The sequence below is a fragment of the Rutilus rutilus genome (assembly GCF_951802725.1).
Source record: "Rutilus rutilus genome assembly, chromosome: 17".
NCBI lineage: Eukaryota > Metazoa > Chordata > Actinopteri > Cypriniformes > Leuciscidae > Rutilus > Rutilus rutilus.
The window spans coordinates 18,026,474-18,048,291 of record NC_140230.1 but is presented as its reverse complement, the minus strand read 5'-3'; the positions used below and the strand labels follow the sequence as shown (position 1 = coordinate 18,048,291).

General features: G+C 40.8%; 1 protein-coding gene across 2 annotated transcripts in view; it reads left to right on the top strand.

Moving 5' to 3' along the window:
* LOC311276461 (nectin-2) overlaps positions 1-21,818 on the top strand; it is a 72,920-nt gene that overhangs the window by 13,902 nt on the left and 37,200 nt on the right. For both annotated transcript variants that reach the window (XM_084386127.1, XM_084386126.1), the window contains exons 2-6: positions 13,688-13,797; positions 13,993-14,245; positions 15,016-15,312; positions 15,680-15,797; positions 16,687-16,835. In XM_084386127.1, the coding sequence (XP_084242253.1) occupies positions 13,688-13,797; positions 13,993-14,245; positions 15,016-15,312; positions 15,680-15,797; positions 16,687-16,835 (927 nt within the window). The remainder of the gene's footprint in view (positions 1-13,687; positions 13,798-13,992; positions 14,246-15,015; positions 15,313-15,679; positions 15,798-16,686; positions 16,836-21,818) is intronic.

Below are 21,818 nucleotides of genomic sequence, written 5' to 3'. Positions count from 1 at the left end.
AAGGGGACCAAGCCAAACATGATTATGTATTTCTGCTCAGCTAGCAACACTGGACATCAACCACACGGCATAGGCTAATAACTTTTTTTTCATATACTGTGTACTTTCTATAACAGTTCTATCTAATAACATGTTAGACAGATCGCTAACTAATGAACACAGAGAATGCGAGCACTGTTTGCTCTGGCGTTCTCAGCGCCGTCAAAATAAAGGTCCGTCGCGCCGTCAAAATAAAAGTCGCCGTGCTTGCGTCACTCCCTTACCCCTCCTACCAGTTCCTATGGCCACTTGGCCAGTGCGAACGCAAACAGCAAAACCGAGTTTGGGGGAGAGTAGTTCATAGAACTGTTTAGAAGTGGACAGTTCCTAATATAACTAAGTTCCTGTAATTACTTGTTAGATACTACTTGTTAGATGTAGGCTATTGTTAGATTCTGGGTTAAAGTTAAAGTCTGTAGTAAAACTAATTAGCTTTAATTTAGTCCTGTTTAAATTGGTAAGTAAACATGCATGTGAGTAAATCCAGAGATGCTGTAAAGAATGGCTCTTTGAACTAGCAAGCAAATATTTTGGTTCAGTTCTCTGCGGTTGAGAGATCAATCAAGACAGGCTGAAAGCAAAGCAAACAATGTAGCGTTTGTATATTTTAGCGGCCATTACCAGTCAACAAAACGCTTTGAAAGCCGGTGAGAGGGAGATTCAGAGGCAGATGTGTGTGCGTTTGTGCGCTCTAGTGTGTTTTTCAACATGAGACCTCCAGTCTGATTCATTTCCTCTCAGTTTGACTCATTATTATCTTTCAGCCATTTGCTCTCAATGATAACCTGGGATGAGATAAGCCTACCACTAACCGTGTGTGTCTCCATCCCCAGCGGTTACCGGAGACGCAAACTCAGAGGGGTGCGGTGTGTGTGTGTGTGTGTGGGGGGGGTGTTAATTCATCTGTTGCCATGGAAACAGTGTCCCCCCCCAATCCGTCAGATGTTTGTGTGTTAGTAAGTTTTCGCAAAGTAGATTTTCCTAATCTTTATGACTCATTGAAACACAAGCTACACTAGTGGCAGCAATTTGTGTTTGTCCTCAGTCCACAGTTTTTCAGTGTATTTGCTTCATGTACAAATGTTAGTTAAATTTTTTTCTAAATGAATGTAAAAACAGCCCTGCTGCTGGTGCGAGGTGGCGTAGCTTTAGATGGATGTCCTATTTCTCCTTGCCGCTGCGACTGCCATGCCTTCACGGTGAAGCAGGGTCTGATGAGGACATTTGCACACACACACTCCCACACTTTCCTTTGGGTTCCTTCATCTTTGAACTCACACAGGCCCTTCTTGTTCCGAGTGTCAGAAAAAGGGAGCGAGAGCACGAGCGAGAGGAACTTCAGCTGTCTGAGGGAGTGAAAGACTCACTCAAGGGGAATGCAGAGCAGGTTACTTCAGCAACAGAGCTCAACTCCAACTCTCACTTCATCTCTCCACCCCTCCCCTCTCTATCCATATTTCATCTACCGCTCACCCCCACCGTGACCATCCACACACACACACACACACACACACACACACACACCACCCTGTGTCTGTCTCTCTCCTCCGCAGGGCAGTGTCTGTGAGCTGATGCTTGTGTCTCTGTGCAGATGTGATGGGAAACAGCTGTTGCATTTCTCTGCTCGCTCTCATTTTTTCCCCACCTCCCGTTCCACCCTTCCTTATCCCTGGAAATAACAGAGTGATGGGTTTACGACCCGTTTTTCAGGACTCCTCGTGTCCGGATTTTCTTTGGCTGATCATTCATAGATAAGCTGAGTTCCTTCACCGGTCTGTTCTGGAATGTCGCTGTGATTGAAGAGAAGCAGATGTGGAGGCGATAACCTTTTGTTTCTCTTTCCTCTTCCAGGTGTTGTTATAAACCTCTCCTTTAGGGGTCGGAGTCTTTAGGCACCTCGCATTTAAATCCAAAATTTGTCCATCATGATAGGCGTACCGATTTTTGTGAATCGATTCAGAATCATTAAAGAAATCATCATGATTGATTGAATCTTTTCCCCCATAGTAACCATCTTGTCTCTTTCTCGTCTTTTTTGCGTCTCTTTTCATCTCATCTCATTTCATCTCATCTAAGTGTTTAAGTGATACTCGTCTTTGTTTTGCCATGTCTTCTTTTCTTATCTCTTCTCGTCTCCTTAACTTTCTTATCTCCCATGTGTCCAAGTGATAAGTCTCATCCCGTCTCGTCTCTTCTCTTGAAAATCATCTAATCTCTTTCTCTTTCCATTTGTCTCATTACTTCTCATCTGTCCCAGGTGTTAAAAGTCTCATCTCTTTGGGTCTCTTGTCTCCATACCTTCTCTCCTCCTTTCTCAGGTGTTCACGTCATAATAGTCTCGTCTTTTTCTCAACTCTTTCTCGTCTCTTTCTCGTCTTCTCTCTTCTTGGTGTTAAACAGATAACGGTCACCTCTGCTCTCTCAGGTGTTAAAGTTCTAAGGGTCTCTCTCTCATCTCATCTCGTCTCTCCTCTCACCTGCAGATCCTGTCATTTCCCGCAGGTAATTAGTTAGACATCGCTGCTGGAGCGTGTGAGGGCATTTGTGTGCGCCTGTGTGCGTTTGTAATTAGCCGCGTCTCTGATGTGCGGGTGTGTTCGTGTGATGTGAAGAAAATCCAGGATGATCCGTTCCTAATCAAAAGTGGTGGCAAATCTCTGCCGCCTCAGCCTAATCTCCCTCACATCCTTTAAAAGGAGATGCCGGCAGCCAGCTCATTTAACAGCTTATTGCTGCTTGTGTGTGTGTTTCCTTCAGCGCCTCTCGTACATGTCATATTTAGCTCTTTGGTGATCTGCTTAATATATATTGTACTTCTGTTACATTCTCCCAGAAGTCAACAACACGGATGCATGTATTCATTTAATCAGCCCCGTGTTCATTCCTTCTATTTTCTTCTGGTTTATCCCCCCGTCTCCTCTCTCTCTCCCTCTCTCTCCCTCTCTCTCTCTCTCTCTCCCTCTCTCTCTCTGTCACCCTCTTTGAAGTTCAGTGTAATTATAGGGAGCTAGTTTAATTAATGGGGGGTGTTAGGTGCTGTGTGTGTGCTATCAGCAGATGTAGGTAGTGAGTGATCTCTTGATTGATTTCCTCTTTTATTGTTCGACTTTGACATGACACATGCTGATAAAGGCAGAGGATTCACATTTAATTTTCCACAAGACAAGTCGCTCTGTGCCAGTATTATCAAGAGAAACATTATCAACATTTTTGAAACACATCGTGGTCATCGTGATGGAGTAGATGTCAAACCCGACCTCATCCGCCATGGTGTGTGTGTGTCTGTCTGTCTGTCTGTGTGTGTGTGTGTGTGTGTGTGTGTGTGTGTGTGTGTGTGTGTGTGTGTGTGTGTTGGTGTGTGTCTCCATCCATCTCACAGAAAAGCAGCACAGATTTGTGATCTGGATATTTCTGTTTCTGCATTCTTTTGCTGTGAATTAGCAAGATTTATCTATAATGATGATAATGGTTTAAATCAAATGAGCTTTATAGTTTACCACACACGCACCCCAGCAGAACATTTACTAACTTTCAGCCAATACCCGTTTGACATAAAGACTGCGACCCGAACCGCACCTGCATTACTTTTACATTTACATTTAGCAGACGCTTTTATGTATCTATGTAGTCCATTAAATCTACCACATCAAATAAATAGACAAAAAATATTTTCTCACATAACACAAGCAATCAAACAACATGATGCATTTAAGAAAAATAGACACACAGCCCAATATGGTAATAATTAAAAGAACAAACCATGAGAACGTGCATCCATCGTGTAAATGATACAAAACTTTTGCCTACGTGATGTGAACAATCTGCCAATACCAGGCTATTTTGAACAAGTGTGCATAAATCACACCATAGGCTATACAGATGTTTAGAGGGCTCTATAAGTTAAAAGAACATATAGCCAAATGTGAACCTTTACTGCCATATAATATAGGGGATATTTTAGCGGATTTACTAATCCGCTTGTCTCTGCTGAAACTCTGCAGTGTATAGCCAACGTGGCCATTGATCCTCTTAGCAGGATGAAAGATAAAACTTTTATTCAAACTGCGAATAGATTATATAGGCTACTGAAAGCGAGCAAAGAGCGCTGAAGCTGTCAATCACTTAAGTTGCAGTGCGCAAACGCTGTGCTCAACGCTGCAAAGCACGTTGTAATTAGAAACCTTTGACGTTCTTTAGACTGCAGAGCGTGAACACGAATAAGCACGGGACCTTTGAAAGCAACTTCCTATCAGTGGGCACCGAACTGAGTCGAAATAGTCCTGGCTATTGGACCCGCAGTCTGCCCGTGCCTATTGATTCCCACTAATGACCACTTAAATGTTATTCCACCCTTTACATCAAATATTCCGCATGCCTACGACTGTCTACGGACCTACAAAATTACAGACGAAAAGGCTAAACACTTACATACAGAGAACATTGACAGTCAGATGAGATGTGTAAATCTGAATATATCTGTACACCAATCATCATACCAAATCAGGTGGAAGAACAATGTTTATTATTATTCTTCAAGAAAAGTTAACACTTTCTTTAGTTGCAAATATGTATATAAAAAGAAGATCGAAGGTATCAAGTAAATTCTCAGATTTAGCGAATTGAGCAAAAAAGAACACGGCGCGTCGCATTAACACCTCAGAACCAAGTCATAATTAGTATTCATGAGACACAGAAATTCCATTAAGTAAAAAGACTAAGTGGAGTACAAATATTACCTAGCAATGTCATTGTGAGCTAATTACCATTTATGAGCTCTTTATTCACCATAAAGTGATGTCATCTAAACCTCGTTCCAACACTGCTACACCGAAGTAGTGAAATGCTTGGTTAATGTGTTCAGTGGAATGTGTCTTAGCCTTGTAAATGTGCTGCTGTCTGTCCACACGCACGGCTCACCCCAACGGCCCCTTATTCTCCTCAGATGGGCTGTTTTGTGTCTGTGTGCTGTGCTAACACTGGCCATTTAGCTCCTTTGAGCCGAGTGTTTACTGACTCTCTGTGTGTTTACAGACACCGTAATGAATGTACGTTCAGAAAGCGTGCTGTGAATGCGTCTGAGGGGGTCTGTGGACTTTGATTTGTGCTCGGTACTCTAAACAATCCTGGCTAAAACTTTATAATACTTGAATTTATAGCATTTGCAAACATAACATTATATGATGCTTGAAGGACTACTTGTTAACAAACGACATGCAAGAAAAGCTGATGAACAACAGGACGGTTTGTCAGTTGATTGGTTTTCATTTCTTTGGGGTTGTGCATTTGATGTACATTTTGATTGGCTGGGATTGCAGTTCACGTTCAATATGAACAGATACATTTATTGTCGATGGAACTTATCGCATCGTGCCTGGTCAAGACACGGTATCATATGTGTTCAAATAGTTACAAAAGTCCTGATAAAAGCCTAACATTTCAGCTTGATTCTAATTTACAAGCCCTCTGTTTGATTTGAGTTGCAGTTCTATTTAGATTTGATTAGATTCTGATTCATTTGGTGGTGTATTTCAGTAATATTGACTATTGTACTTGGGGTTGAACGAAATTCACTTTTCGCTAATTTAACGACATTTTCAAATTTACATTTTTATAAAACTATTACAAAACTATAAACTCATGAACACTTTTGGTTACAAACTCTCATAAAATAATTTAGAAAGTCTGCCAGTCTTTTTGGATGATTCATTGAAAAGGCCGAATAATAAGAGTAATTTATTCTTGAGAGGTGCTACACTGGTTGTATGTTTTGATTTACTAAAAAGAATAATTTAAAAGACTCATTTGTTTGCAATCTGACTATACAGTAAATGTCACTATGTGTCGCGCCAAGGACATCTAAAAAAAAAGAGAAAAAAAGATGTCGTCTTGCCATTATATTTGCAGTTCACACAGTATTTTCATCTCATTTTCAATTTAGGTTGTGTTCACACTTGAAGTTTGGTTCACTTGGTTTGTTTTTTCCCCGCTTAGCGTTCTCTTTGGCATTTTTAACACCGAACCTAAAGGCATTGGGATATGTTCACAACCTGATTGGTCTGCTTTTATGACGTATATTTTGAGACGGAACTTGCCAAACATCCAAACCAATGCTGTGTGCTGGGCTAAATACGCTCGTTGTATGTGTGTAACCTACATTTGATGGTATTTTGACCAACTGAAAACTTGTGAAGCGTTTATAAAATGTGTAAAGGAGTCACACACCCAAACGCCGTGAGGAGACGTGGTTCCGATGCCTACCGAACTGTGATGGGTAACATCGCGACTATAACAAGAAAAAACAGGTATGCTTGAGCATTCTGTCCTTTTTAAGGTCGCATCTTGTGACATCATGTCCCGTTTTTGGTTCATTTACATGTCTTTGGTCCATGTTGCGTTCAAATTTCATTCGTCTTCGTTTCATTCATATTTCAGCGTTCACTTATTCAAATGAACCATCTAACAGAGCAATCGCACCAAAGTTCAAACCAAACATGCCAAGTGTGAACCACATGTGTTGAATATTTCTTTCTTTTTTTTACTAATTACATTCACAAAACCGAACACAAAAAGTAAGTACAAGAAAGTAAGACTAAACAAAAGTCATTCTGCCTCCTAGATCAGCTCTTCTGAGGATTGTTTAGGTAAATGCGAGCCTGCTGTGAGCTTGTATTGTACACGATCGAAGCCTTGTATAATGTGATTGGCTGCGGTCTCTTAGCTATGGCTGGAGATTGTGCTATCTCTTTACTTTACCCAGAAGCGACTAACCGAACGGGTTCCCTCCTTCTGGAAAATGCAGGAATCCTATTACACACCACACACAGATGGAGGCAAGTGTGTTTGTGTGTGTGCAAGGCAGCAGAAGTAAAGAGAAACCAGAAGTGTTTAATTATTGGATTCAATCTGTATTTTGTTCAAAGGCTAGTCATGCGATCTTCCACATATCACTTAAGTTTGCAGTATGACCTCTGAAAAAAGGAAGTTCTTTGCGGTCTAGATGCAAAACAGCTACTTTGAATGAATGAATGTGTTTTGTGAGCTCACTTCTAGATATAGTTAATTTTGTACAATTATTTTACACGTCGTCAATATTAATAAATGAAATGAAGTATTACACATGAAATTAAAAAGCTCTTCTGGGGACATTTTCTGACATTTTGTCCCCACAAGGACAAAGTGTGTTTTCCACACACACAAAGTGCTTCCAGATTAGTCTTCAGATTACCACTGAGCTCCGTGTGTATTATGTGTGTGTTTGTTGAAGCATTCAGTGTGGTCTGAGTCAATTGTGGATGGTTTTTGTTGTCTCTAATCTTAAGGATTTGTGAACACAAACAAACCGCAATCTTTCGTCTCTTTATCTCGTCTCATCTGATTGGTCACCCCTGGCCAGTGACATGTTAAGTGACATGAATTGATGATTGACATCTGCTACAAGCCCAGAATACATGCAGGCGAAGGCTCGACATGTCCAGCAAAACGAGGAATAACTGTAGTGATGCACAAACTGTGTCACTCCTAATCGAAAATGAGAAGCCTATGATTTATTTGGGTGAAACGCTTCTCTTTCAGTCCTTGCAAAAAGCATCTTGTTATTTCTTGTCTCTCTCTCTCGGTCGTAAGTGGCAGATGAATAATTTAGCCTGTAGGATGGAAGTCCCTTCGCCCTGGTCATGTGTCACTCTTCTCAATCTGTGTGTGTTGCACGTGTTTGTACAAAGAGGCAAATGGATGATGATTTGTGCTTCATTTCAAGCTGCACATGGCCCTCATTCTTTCTCTCAGGCCTCATTAGCTCATAATTGTGAGTCTGTGTGTGTGTGTGTGTGTGTGTGTGTGGTAAAAGGGAACAGGGTTGTGTGAAAACTGCTCTTTTTCCTCTGTGTGTGTGTGTGTGTGTGTGTCTCTATAGTATCATTTGAGCTCCTCATAAGACCGCACACGCTTGAGCAGAAACAATTCTGTTTTTAAAACTGCCTTCCTTGTGTGCAATTTAAATATTTGTACTACTCAGTTTTAGCTATTTGAGTGATGATTAAAAAATAAGGTTGATTAATTAAATGATTATTCATTTGTTATTTACTTTTGGTTTCGGTTTCGGCCCAGAATTTTCATTTTGGTGCATTTTATAGTCGAAATGATCACACACTAGACACAATTGTTTGTCACTGATTAGTGTATTCTGAAGGGCATGTGCTCCAGATACATCTTTGTACGAAATCACATATTTACATTATGTTAAAGCATATGCTAAAGTATGTTTAAATATAAATACATCCACCATTGACCTGTCTTTGACATATGACATACCATGAGAATAATTTACCTAGGTGTTAAACAAGCATAATATAACAAGTACAAATTTCTTTCATCATTTACTCACTATCATGTTGTTCCAAATGTATATGACTAACTAAATATTTTGAGAAATGCCGTAAGTAAGTGTTTGTGGTACAGCCGTGAATCAGTTATTCACTGCAAACGCATCATATGTGAAGCACTATAGCGCCTGCACCACACAAACACACTGCACACGGAGTATGTGTGAAACGGGCGTTAGATCGACCTACAGTTCTTACAAACTTAGATGTGTCACGCACATTATAACTCTTTGTTTCGTAGCCTACAACAGCAGCACTCATCTTGTTTGTTCATAGCGGATGCCGATGAAGACCGTCGTAAACCGGAAACTGATATGCCGACTTCTGACAATAGCGGAAGTTCGTTACGACGCTTGTGCACGTAGCCTATTACTGACAGAATTTTCATTTTTGGGTGAACTAACCCTTTAATGGTAACCTGTTTGGTCACCAAAATTCTTCAAAATATATTTTTTTGTGTGTTCAGAAGAAACAGTTAGACTTAAAACAAACAGCCTGAGTTCTCTACTATTTTTGTTATACTTTTAGTTTTTTTTTTTGTATCTGATGGCTTCTCATCTCCTGCGGCCTCATGGGACAGCAAAGTGTCCACTGGTAGCACACTTCAGAATCTCAGCAGATGCAATAAGTCATCTGGGGATTGTTCACCTACTGTTTCATGAATACTGAGCATTGGGAGATCTGACATCCAGTCTTTTGACATGCTGCACTTTGCACACTGTATTTTTGTCTTGGTTTCCAGTAAGAAACTTCCTTTAAAATAAGAACAATGTACTTTGTTGCAATATATTATGCAATACACACTTCTGTTAAAAAGAAGAGAAAAAAAAACTTTTATGCTCACTAAGGCTGCATTTATTTGATCAAATATACAGTAAAAACAGATATATAGTTCAATATTATTACCATTTGAAATAACGGAATAATGGAAATAATGGAAAAGCTGAATTTTCAGCATCATTACTCCAGTCTTCAGGATCACATTTTCCTTCAGAAATCATTCTAATGTGCTGATTTGTTGCTCAAGAAACATTTCTTATTATTATCAATGTTAAAAAAGTGTATTTAGATGCAGGGAGTGATCCATTGACACGGTTTGAATTTAGCCTGTGTCTTTGAGCCAAGGTCCCTTTTATTCCCAGCTTTCCTGTCTCCATTCTACTCTCTCTATCAATAAGAAGTGGAAAAAGTCCCCCAAAACAGAAGGTCCAGTTTCACACTTCCAGACATCTGCGTATGCAAATAAACATGTTTACTGTACGCGCTAACACACGCTCCCCACAGACCCCCTCCAGCTGTTCGTTTCCATCTGTTCCCACCCCTCAATCTTTATTCCTCTCTCTGCACACATCAGCTGTGTCATGAATGATTCTCATTCACCCACTGGACATCTCCATTTTCCTGCAAACCACGCATTTTCTCCGATTATGTGTGTGTGTGAGCGATAATAAGCTCTGCGGACAGAACCTGAATGCTCCGTCATCTGTCCTTGCGATATAAAATGAAGGTCTACTCACACACACACACACACACACACACACGCAATTGGTAGTCACAGCGCGTTGTCTGCCATCTAAACTCTCATTCTGGGCACTCGTCTGTCACTGTCCGCACTCGCACTGGACTGAACAGTTTTTCTCCCAGGTTGGAGGGATGAGAAGCAGGAGCTCACTAGATTTAAGACAGCAGTGTTCTCTCTGTGTGTGTGTGTGTGTGTGTGTGTGACATGATGATGGGTGACAGGCCCCCGAATGGTGGTGTGTGATTTACATAAACGCCCTCTGAGTGTGTGTGTGTGTGGCATGTCACCTGCAGGCGGCAAGCACAGAGAAAACAAGGGTGACACACAGCCTCTGTCTTTCACTGTGTTTAACATGCCGCTTTGGACCTTAATCCGGGCAGATGCCGTATTTAATTTTATACAAATGGTAACAGTTGATGGATAGACAAACTGTGTTTTTAATGGGATGTAATGCTGTGTAACTGTGCCGATTGTTCAGTACTGGGGTTTTCAAAGGCGCCCCGAATATATCGATCCTCTTATGATGGTTACCCTAGCTAAAATGTCCAGACAACATTCAATTTAGTAAGTGGAAATGTAGTAAAACGTTTTTATAATTTTTTATTTTACTTCCCAGTTTGAAAACTCCTGCAACGCATTGAAAATGGCTTTCCAAAACATTTTCACAAAAAAGAATTTGTAGGATGTGAAAAACCAGATGTGACACTGGATTTAAGGCAACCAGTATGTACAGTATATGGTACCATACGTGTATCCCTTACAGCCTTTTTATTTGCGTGAAATTAAATACGCCATCTACACTGACTGAGGTTGTCTGCATCTCTCCTGTGCTTTCAGTTTATTATTGAATCTCTCTATCTTCTACCCACTTCCCTTCTTTCTATTTACACACTGTGCTGCTGTATGTTAAGGTGAGAAGTGTGTGTTTAGCGTTCTGATGGACCGCTGACTCCCTCTACACATCAGTGTAATGACATATCCACACTCTCCATCCAGAGAGAGATGGCGAGAGGGAGATTTTCAATAACAGGGCTCAGCGGTGCTAAACGCAGGCTCAGAAGTAATCGCCTCGGTGGGCGCGCACACACACACACACACACACACACACACACACACACACACACACACACACACACACACACACACACACACACACACACACACACACACACACACACACACTCGTCTCAGTTTGAGCACCTGCGGAAGACAAAAAGGAGAGACAGTTGGGTGCACAAGACCACTAGTGGGTAAAAACAGTGGGCTTCAGTTTTGTCCAAAAAAAAAAAAATGTATACACATTTTTTATTTATATACGTTATATTATTAGCATTACAGTTTGGGTGAAAAGTTGAATGAAAAATAACTGTCTTAGTATTTGTGTTTCCTCTTTTGCTTTAATGGCAACAGCACTCAAGCTGTAAGAACTCCGCACGTTTGAGCTTCAATGGAAAAAACATCTGATGGTCTATACAGAGTCAAATGATCAATGTCACAAATTACTTTGTGACCTAGAAATTTCAAATCCCATATTTGTGGACTTTTGAACCGTATGTTCCAGATAAAAATAAGGAAGCAATTGAGCGTTCTCATAAAACATGTTTACTATTTTAAGCTTCCTTTTGATACCCTTTTCTTTCCTTCTTTTCTCACCTTCACAGTTTTGACGTGGCGGTGTTTTTATCAATTTGCGAGTTTCAGTCCTTTCAGCTGGTTAGCAGACAAACTGGTCTAACTAGTTTTATACCTACATTACTGTAGGGTTTTTTCATTCCGGTTTCACTCTTAAGCTCATTTACACTACAGAAATCTTTCCATTTTCTGTTGTCAGTAGTGTAGTGATGCAGTATTTGGTGATCAACAGTATGTTTTATGAATGAGTTTTAAACCTTTATGCAGTAGATTTGCCACTTTTATAGTATCATTGTAGAGCAGTGGTTCTCAAACTTTTTTGGTCACGCCCCCTTTAAACTATTAAAACCAAATAATTTCACTAAAAATAAAGACAAATCCAAAATTACAAAGTTTCTGGAATAAGATTTTCCAGGTTTTTTCAGATACATTGGACATACCTTTTGAACCAGATCCTATTTTAATTATACTTGGAGTTTCTGAAGAGTTTTTGAGACTTACACTGGTACAACAACATTTTGTTTCGTACGGTTTAATTTCTGCTAAAAAACGTATTCTTTTGTTTTGGAAGAAAAAGGAAGTCCCAACGCTTAAACTATGGCTGGCTGACAGAGTTGACTGGTACACTACATTTAGAAAGAATTAGGTATGCTCTAAAAAACAAGATTTTGTTATTTGAAAAAATGTGGTCCCCTTTTATTTCTTTTCTGCAAGCTAGTGATTAATTTTTACTATGCCTTCATTACCTGCCTTTACCACTGGATAGCACTTTTGGGTGGGGTTAGAGGTGTGTGTTTTTTATTTTATTTTGTTTTTTTATGCATTTTTGTCAAGTTGTCAGTTTTATTTGTTTGCAAAAAAAGTGTAGTTACAAATGATCTCTACCAAATAAAAACATTTAAACACAAAATAAAGACAAAGATTTGTTTAAATTGAAAAATGTGCAATGAAAAACACCTGCAATAGTTTCACTTTCTAATGTCGTTGAGTCATTGAAAAATATAATGGTATGAGAGAATAATAGATCAGAACATAACTTTTAATTAAAAAAATAAAAATAAAAAATTCAGTATCAGGTTATTTTCATAAAAGAAAACCATTTAATCAACATAAATGAAAAACTAAAACGAAACGAAACTAACAACAGTTACTAAAAAAATTACTGAAATAAAATAATAGTTTTCGTAATTAATAAGCTCTCATCCTGTACCGGAAAATCACTTTTTTCCATTCCACATTCCACTTTATTTTTCAATGTATGACCGTCTCGCGTCTTTGCATCGTTTCGCGCATGACACGACGTTCTAAAAACGAGGCACACACATGTTAAAATAAGTACAACTTTTAAAAGACGCGTCTCGAGGCCTTGCGCTTTTCCCCCATTCCACTGCCTGCGTCTTTTTTCCGTTTTTCAAAGCAAAACCGCTTTCTGTGTGAACCAGCCCTAAGAAGCAGAAAAGGACAAATAAGTATTTCCATCATGTCTAAACTTTATGCAAATACAGCTGTACCTTAATTCCAAATAAGATAACCATCTCACCAAACAAGATACCACACATATTAGACAAGATACCACACTAAGCAGAAAGCGGAAAAAACAAATAGCATGTCTAGCCCAGAAATAGATCTCTGCAAGTCGGAAAGGCTCTGACATATACAGTACTCCCATGGTACTTTACTGTGTTTTGGGTGCAATTTTCACTTCTTTACCACATTACACCCCCCTTGACGTGCGCACACGAACACACTCCTGTGCTGTTGAATGTGCTCTGTCAGGGTTGTGTTGGATGATGAATGCTTAAGGCAGAGAGCGAGCTGAATGCTATTTTTTCGAAGAAACTTTCACACACGCTTGCACACACACATTCACATTTAGATTCGCACCATCTCCCACATCCTGGCTGAGATCAGAAACATTGGCCTACTTGCTGTTTGGTTGTAACCTCATTTATCATTTCTCATTTTGTCATCCCTGAACTCCTAGACTACTCCAGTATGTGCTAAATTTCTCTCTGGCTGCGCTCGGCGAGGTGGTCGCGGGTCATCTGAATTTATCCAAACAGAAGTGAAGGTTGTTTCCTGTTCTCATGGCTTTTTCTCATTCTCTTTCCAGGGTCGTTGGCTCAGCGCGTGAGGGTGGATGCAGAAGTCGTGTCATACCCTGGTCAGGCTGTGACACTGCGTTGCCAGTTTCCGAATCCAGGCGAAACCCAGCTCACGCAGGTCTGAAATCAACTTCATGTTACCTTCCAGTCTTAAGCAGAGCTGTGGAACCCAACGAACAAGAGTTTGTAGAAAGAACTTGTTTGTTGGGCTCGTAGTGAGAACTTTCTGAAAGTGTTTATGTGCTGTAATCATCACCTGCTTTGGTTGGTCACCTGCTGAATTAAGTTTGGATTTGTTTCCTCTGGCATGCAGGTGTCATGGATCTTTGAACAGACTGATGTAGAGAGAACCAACATCGCAGTCTTCCATCCAAATTTTGGGGCAAATTACCCTACCAAATCCCCTCTATATGGGCGTGTCCGTTTTGTAACAGACCCGCCCACTTTGGAAAACCCATCCATTCAGATTACAGATGTGAAGATGACAGACGAGGGACGATATATCTGTGAATATGCCACCTACCCTTCCGGCAACGAACAGGGAGTGTCTTCACTGGTCATGCTGGGTGAGTGTGTGTTTGTTTGTACCAGAGACAATAAACATTAAAACTTGGGGCTTTGCTTAAGAGCTGCAACAAATAATCAGTTAAATAATTAAAGATTTACCAAGAAAATTTCAACAACAAATTTTTATTATTGATTAGATGAATATGTAATGAGATTTATATGTACATTTGTGTGTATAGCATAAGCACTATGCCTAGTGTGCATTCATAAAATGATATTGTTATTATAATTAATAATATATTAATAAAAAAAAAGTAAAAAGATATTTTTTAAACACGATTTACAAGTGACAGCTTGGTCGCGGTATAAAAATATTTGTAAGTTGCAGCCTTATTTTGCTTCAAAGAGTATGTGTGTGTACGCATACTCACGTCTGTGTCCATTTGTGGGCTTAAAGGGGATTTATATATGGTATTGTCAGATCAATTGTGCTGCTGTTAATGTGTGTGAAATGTGGCAGTAACCTTGGCCGGGCTCTCGCTCGCTTGCCTCCTCCCTTCTCTCTCTCTCCGCTATTGATCTGCCTGCTTATCATGCTGAGAGGCCGTCGCTTCCCTGTCGTTCCCCGTCTCCCCTGCTTTTCTCCTTTCCCTCTCTTTGATGTCTTTCTCAGAGCGAAACGTGAGTACAATGCGAGCGCTGTGCTAGCGTGTGGCAGGACAAGCCGATCTGTGATCTTCCCGTCTCCACTTCCTCCCCTCCTCCTCCCTTACCCTCCTTCACATTATAGCATCAAATAAAGGTCAAACTCTCTCTCTTTTTCTCACAGCTAAACCAAAGAACATGGCTACAACTGTCACAGTTACTGCCGGCACAACCCCGCTCATTGTGGCGCGGTGTGAATCATCCAATGGCCGTCCGGCAGCGACCATTTCTTGGTCCACGGCGCTTAACGGAAATGCGACGACGCCGATGAAGACGGACAATGCGGATAATACGGTCACCGTCCAGAGCACCTACATGCTGGCTCCGCAACCAGCGGATAATGGCAAAGACATCAGCTGCATAGTGTCGCACCGTACCATGTCCAAGCCTGAAACCTTCCCCATGAAACTTGTTGTTGAATGTAAGATATCAATCAGACCATTAACTGCACCAGCAACTACTGATCCAAATGCTGTTATGCTTAGCATTGCCTGTTGCTATAGCTGATAATTGCTGTAGTGAGTCATGTCTCAATCGGTCCAGGCCAGTAATGTGTCTCAGAATATGCCAAACATTAGTAAAGGTCGTCAAGCAAATTACCCTGAGGCTTTACAGTGCTGCTTGGACCAGAAACATGAGCTAAGGGTCAATGAGGTCATCATGGAGTTAGCTGACAGACCGTATCAGTGTTCGATTTACCTAAGACTTCAATGGTGCAAGGCTGAACTCATTCATTAAAGGCTAGTTGTTCGATCCTCCTATTCACTCTGTCTTTCTTTCTTTATCAGATCCTCCCCAGGTGCAGATCGTTGGGTACGATAACAACTGGTACAGGGGCCGGACAAGTGCATTTTTGACCTGTCAGTCTGATGGAAACCCCCACCCCACCACTGTCACCTGGAGAACGTGAGCATTTCTTTTCACTTTAAGTTCTGTTTAGTCTGAAAAGACTTATTAAAGAGTAAAAATCTGCAGGCTTTGATCACTTTGTGCAGGGTTGTCCTAACCTGCTCCTGAAGGGCCACTTACTTGCAGAGTTTAGCTTTAACACACCTGCCTGGAAGTCTCTAGTGATCTTGTTTGGCTGGTTCAGGTGTGTTCAGGGATGTCCAGTCCTGCTCCTAGAAGGCCACCTTCCAGTCAGGTTTTGCTTCAATCCTAATTAAACACACCTGAACTAATCAATGTCTTCAGGATTACTAAAAGCTTCCAGTCAAGTGTGTTGGGGCAGGTAGGAGCTAATCTCTGCAGAACATTGGCCCTTCAGGAGCAGGACACCCCTAGCCTATGCAAAGAATCTCAGTATCAGACAAAGTTCAGTCAGTATCAGTCGCACAGTGTGGTGACTTCTATGAGATGTTAATTGGACGATTGGGACCAAAGTCTTGGCTATGATGTGTATTATTGATGTTGCACAGTGTGGCATGGCTTTTACTCAAAACTTCAATGGGAATATATTGTACAGTCTGACAAGCAATACTGTAAAAATGTTGGTGTTTACCCAAAAATGGAAAGCACTTTCTCAATATGGCACTCTCTATTCTGAATCAGCTGGCTTTAAAACAACTTCTGACACTTTTTTTCAATGCCAGTCTATTATTGTGGTATCAATCATTTCAAATAAACCCGCCTCTAAACGGCATGACAAAACAGACTGTTGTCAGTCAGATTGCTTCTTCCTGTCTAAGTGGGTGGTTCCTGGCCAGAATAAGTTGCAAAGTGAACCGGACATAATGCTGATAGTCATGAGGTATTTTAAAAGTCATGATAATATTGTCTGAATGTTGTCCCACAGTTTGTCCGGGCTGATGCCTGAAACAGTGCAGGTGCAGGAAAACCGTCTCGCTGTCCAGAAGGTGGATGACACAATAAATACCACCTTCATCTGTGAGGTCAGGAACAGCTTGGGATACGGCAGAGATCAAATCACCGTCTTCGTGAAGGGTGAGTCTGTCTATAGAATTTCATAACAGGACCCTCACACATTTATACAGTGGTGAGTGTGAGGTGGTGACAGAGGTACTAGTTGGAAATTTAGACTCAATTTCAGACAAGCAAGGGGTTACAGTTCAGGCATAAGGCAGTTTGTTGGCACTTTCATTGTCTGTCTGTATGTTTGTTTTATTCGTCACTCTATTTGTCATCAAGATCACCTTGCATGCGCTGTCATCCCTCAGCATTCAGTTGTTCCTCTCTATGGTGGCGTTTTTACTTTAGTCTGAGACTTTTGTTGATCTTGAAAATGTGACACAGGTTCCGTAGAATTCTAAAGGACGTTTTCCGAAGAGAGGAGTGTGTGATTGCAGATGCAACTGTGTTTGGGTGGGGTTGGGTTGAGTGCAGCTGTATTTGGGTGTTTTGTTATATTGTATCACTTACTGCTGCATGATTTTAAAGCAATTTCACAATGCGTGAAATTGTGTCATGGTTATAGCTTACTCAAACACTGAAGATTGAAAATCACACATAAGATTTTTTTTCATGTTTTTGAAAGAAGTCTCTTATGCTCACCAAGGCTGCATTTATTTGATAAAAAATACAGTAAATTATTAATATTGTTAAATAGTATTACAGTTAAAATGAACTGTTATCTAATTTACTGCCTAATATTTTTGTGGAGTCTTGTAAAATGTAAAAGAATAGCATTTACTTTTATAACAATTCAAAAGTCTTTGTCAGTTTTCATCAATTTAATATGTCCTTGCTGAATAAAAGTATTATTATTATTTTTTTAATTCTTACTGACCCCAAACCTTTGACGTTGTGCGGCGACTGGACCCACTAGTAAACTGTCTGGTGTTTCAGTTGGGCAGTCATAACCCAACATAATATGATTGGACTATTTAAATCAATCATATTCTTTTGTCTATTTAAAAAAATAGTGCAATAGTCATTTAATTGTAATCATGGGGCATTGTTTCATCTGGTCTTGATTGACAAAATCAAAGTTAAAGTATTCTTATTTGATTCCATTAGGATTCTTCCTTTATCTTATCTTTATTTTTTATCCACTTGTACATTTCTTGAATATGGCAACTTTATTGACTTTATCACTGGTGTTCAGGTGGGGGTGGGTTCGATTTTGTGACCTCTAGTAAACTACTCCTGCCCTTCCCATAGCTTAATGGCCAAAGTGAGCACTACGTTTGATCGCCGTCATTGGGTGCAAAATTGTCCTCTTCTGGCTTTTTCTGGCCCGTTCTGATGTCCTGTGACAGGCTGATGGAATAAAATATCCACATGGTTGACTGCGGAGAGACTGAGCTGCTTTAGTGCTGAGCAAGACTAATAGCTCTTAGGTAATGTGGAGGAAAGGTGCTTTTCTCTCACAACTTGGGTTTTAAAAGCCTTCTACCTTCCTCCATTCCCCTTGCTATCCTCTCTCTCTCTCTCTTACATATACGTGTCCTTGCAGATCTGTGTGGCTTTGAGGCAAATCTTTGCTCATTTGGAAATGTACATTCCCCTACCAAACACTAAACTGACAACATCTTGCCTTCCCTCCAATTTTGGTCCCTCCCATATTCTCATGGAGTGAAAACAAGAGAAAAGGGCAAGCAGGAAGAGACTGAACCAAACGAGGAGGGTGGAGCGGATGAACGCTGGTGGCATTTCAACCCCCCTGGGAACCTACGGCTCTCCCATCGCACGTGCATCCTCTCGCTCTCCTCCCCTCTTCCGCTCGCATCACTTTCATCCTCTTCACTTCAAACTCTCTCGTTTTGTTTGTCTGAGCCACTTCTGTGCCTTCCAAAACTGCTACCCACCCTCCTTCTCCGACCATCTCCCCCTCCGCAAGAGGCTCTCGGTGAGGATAAGTCAGTCACTGCTGTTTCAGCTCCCGGCCTCTTATCCTCCTCTGTCAAAGGAAGAGCGGAAGGGAAATGCTAATCAGCCCCGTAAAGCAGAGCCAGGCTGTGTTGTGCATGTGCGGACAAAATTTGTTGTGTTCAGTTGGCGTTCGCGGCATGTAGTGGAGGAATCAGGTGCAAGAGGAGATATGTTTTGTGGAGCGCCGCGGGAAGTGTTGGTTAGCCGTGAAGTGGTTCTGCTTAAGTGCAGCCGTTTTGACAGCCATGAAATGGCTACTACCTTCTCGGTCGCGTGGCTGTTTTCGCCCACAGCAACTATCTCCATGGTGACTAAGGTCGGCCCGCATAGATCTTGTCTCGGTGTTCCTCCTGAAAGCACGAGAGCGGTACAGAGATACCTCGGAGCATGTTTTGTAACTCCACCACTAGAGCCAGAGCAGGGATCCAAGTTCGAATCCAAATCGTTTCTCAACACTGTGCCTCATGTTGCTCTCAGGCTAACCTAGATTCAACCTCCACTCACACTCTCTCTCTCTCTCTCTCTCTCTCCCTCTCCTCCATCATTCATTTTCAACTCTAGAGACTCTGTCATATTCTCCATCCAGCTGTCATGAAAAAAAATCTATTCCTCTGCCTTGTCCTGCTCTCTCCCGTCTAGTGGTGTGACGGAAAAATGAAAAGAGGATGTGAGGATGTGAATTTTTTTTTTTTTTTTTTTTTTTTTTTGGTCTCGTCTGTCTAGAAAAGCTCCATGAGCTTCATTCATCCACTCAGCCATTCACTTAGAGTCTTTCAGAGCGCTAATATGTACATTTATTAATATACTGCCAGTACTTAGAGAAAGATGAAGAGACTACATTAGTGGTAATACAATATAATTAGTGGTGTTCGCTAAGGCTTGGGTGAACTATCCCTTTAAGCAACTTTTAAAGTCGTGATGTAACAGAAGTAGCAGCAGATCTTTCTTCCAAATAATGACGTATAACCGAGTGAATAGATTATCGAAAAGTCTCTCGTTTCACCAAGGTCAAGTTATAACAATTTTATTAAAAATGATGAGGTCAAAAAATAAAATAATGTATGCCTTGATAAATCATACAAAATAAGATCAAAAAGATGCAGCCAAAAATGGATCATGCCAACTTAAAGCTGCCTCCTTAATAACTTCCTATGGGGAAGAAAACATGCATAAAAATATTAAAATTTTGGTGCTTCTTGGTCAGTGCCTTTGCTAGAAACCTCTCAGAATGCCCTAGAAATCGCATAGCAACATGCTGAAAACCACTCAGAACACCTTTTCGGTTGTGTGCCAACACCCTGGGATTGTGACTGCGACTTCGGCACGGGCAAGCACCCCTCCGCGGCTGTGTGCGAGCGTGAAATCTTCTGATAATGAAGCCATGTAGATCCGTGTGTGTGTGTGTGTGTGGCCGCTATATGATCAGGCTGTCATGTATAATTCAGAGGACTCAGGCAGGCAGTGAGAGATTGACTCAAAGATCAGAACAACACGCTCACTCCTGCTGTACCAGTGGGAGGTGGAGGTGTGTGTGTGGGAGAGAGAAGTACGCCACAGTGGGTGGCTAACGGTGACATTGCAACTGAGGCAGTCAGACATGATTGTGTTCCTGTTTTCTCTCCCGTTAGCTGTGTGTCTGTGCAAGATGCACAAGAAAAAACGGTGACAATCGATGAAAAACGTAAGAGTTCGAGATTATGATGTTGTTTATTTTGGGTGTTAACACATGCACTGCTCTCTTTCAGCAGTGCTAGTCACGTCTTCGCACACTCCTCTCATACACTCATTCGCTGGGCAGCGAGGAAGAAGCTGTGCGCTGTTGTGTGTTTGTGGCTTCAAGGCCGATGCGTCTGTCTGCTGTCTCCCCTGTCAATCCCAGCCTCCTCTCTTACGCCTTCCCTCCTCTCATCCATCCGTCCGTCTGTCTATCCATCCGTCAACCAGTCATCCGTCCCTTTGTCCATCATCTTTTCTGTTTTATGTGAAACTGCATGCTGGTGCTGTGTTTCCTTCTTCATTGTGCAGTTGTAATTGTGAATTCTGCAAACTGGCCTTATGGAAAGCAGTTCCCCTTAAGGAATTGCACATAAATGTCACCCTCCCACATGCATTCACTTGATTCAACATAAGCCGGACAGGACTAGTTTTCTAAACGATGTTTGACTTACAATTCTTATCACCCGTCGTCTGTGATTTCATGTACCGATTCGGACGGGACTAACATCCGTGTTTATTACAGAGGTGAGAGTGTGTGTTTTCTAGACGTGATTTATGTTTTTTAATGAATTACTTACCTTTCATTTATTATTAAAACCCTATTTAAACAAACTTCACATGGGTTTATAGAAGTGGCTGTTTATAATAAACCCACATAAGTGAACATAGAAATCTAGACAAGAATCTTACCTGACACTGATATTAAAATGGGCTTTGCAGTTTTACGCGATTTGGCTCTTTTATTAATTTTATAATTGTATTTTTTAATACATATTCCATCCGTATTGAAATGAAAATGAAAGCATGCGAAAGTTTGGTGCACAAAAGGTTTTAAAATTAAAATCACAAAGTATGCCTGTGAAACACCAATTTCTCTAACGTAATAATCCATGAAAACTAGTCCCATCCGAATAGGGCTATACACAGACATTTAAGTGTATACATGGACTATGTGTGAGAAACAATGTGGAAATAATTTTTCCCTAGTCCTCGTAAAGACCCCATGAAAACACTTACATTAGATGTTTGTGAATGATTAAGTGTTTTTGAATTAATCTTTTAAGTGAAAAAATTGTTCTTCTCTTCCATGCACTGACTCTGATATTTTTGTTGTTGTTGGATGCACTGACTAAACAAATATGCTCTTAACTGAACGAGTGTCTGTTTGGAGTCTTAACAAGACTCTGGGGAACACATTGAACGAGCCATCACATGAACGAACTGAATGAAGTAGGGCTTGAATGAACTAATGAATCTTGCTTGTGAACGAGAACTTAGAGTTGGCCATGTCATATGTTCAGTTTGGCATGTGAGTCAGTCTCGTTCACAACAAGTAGAGAAAAAGGGTTATAAAAAATTATAAAATGTATACACAAATTT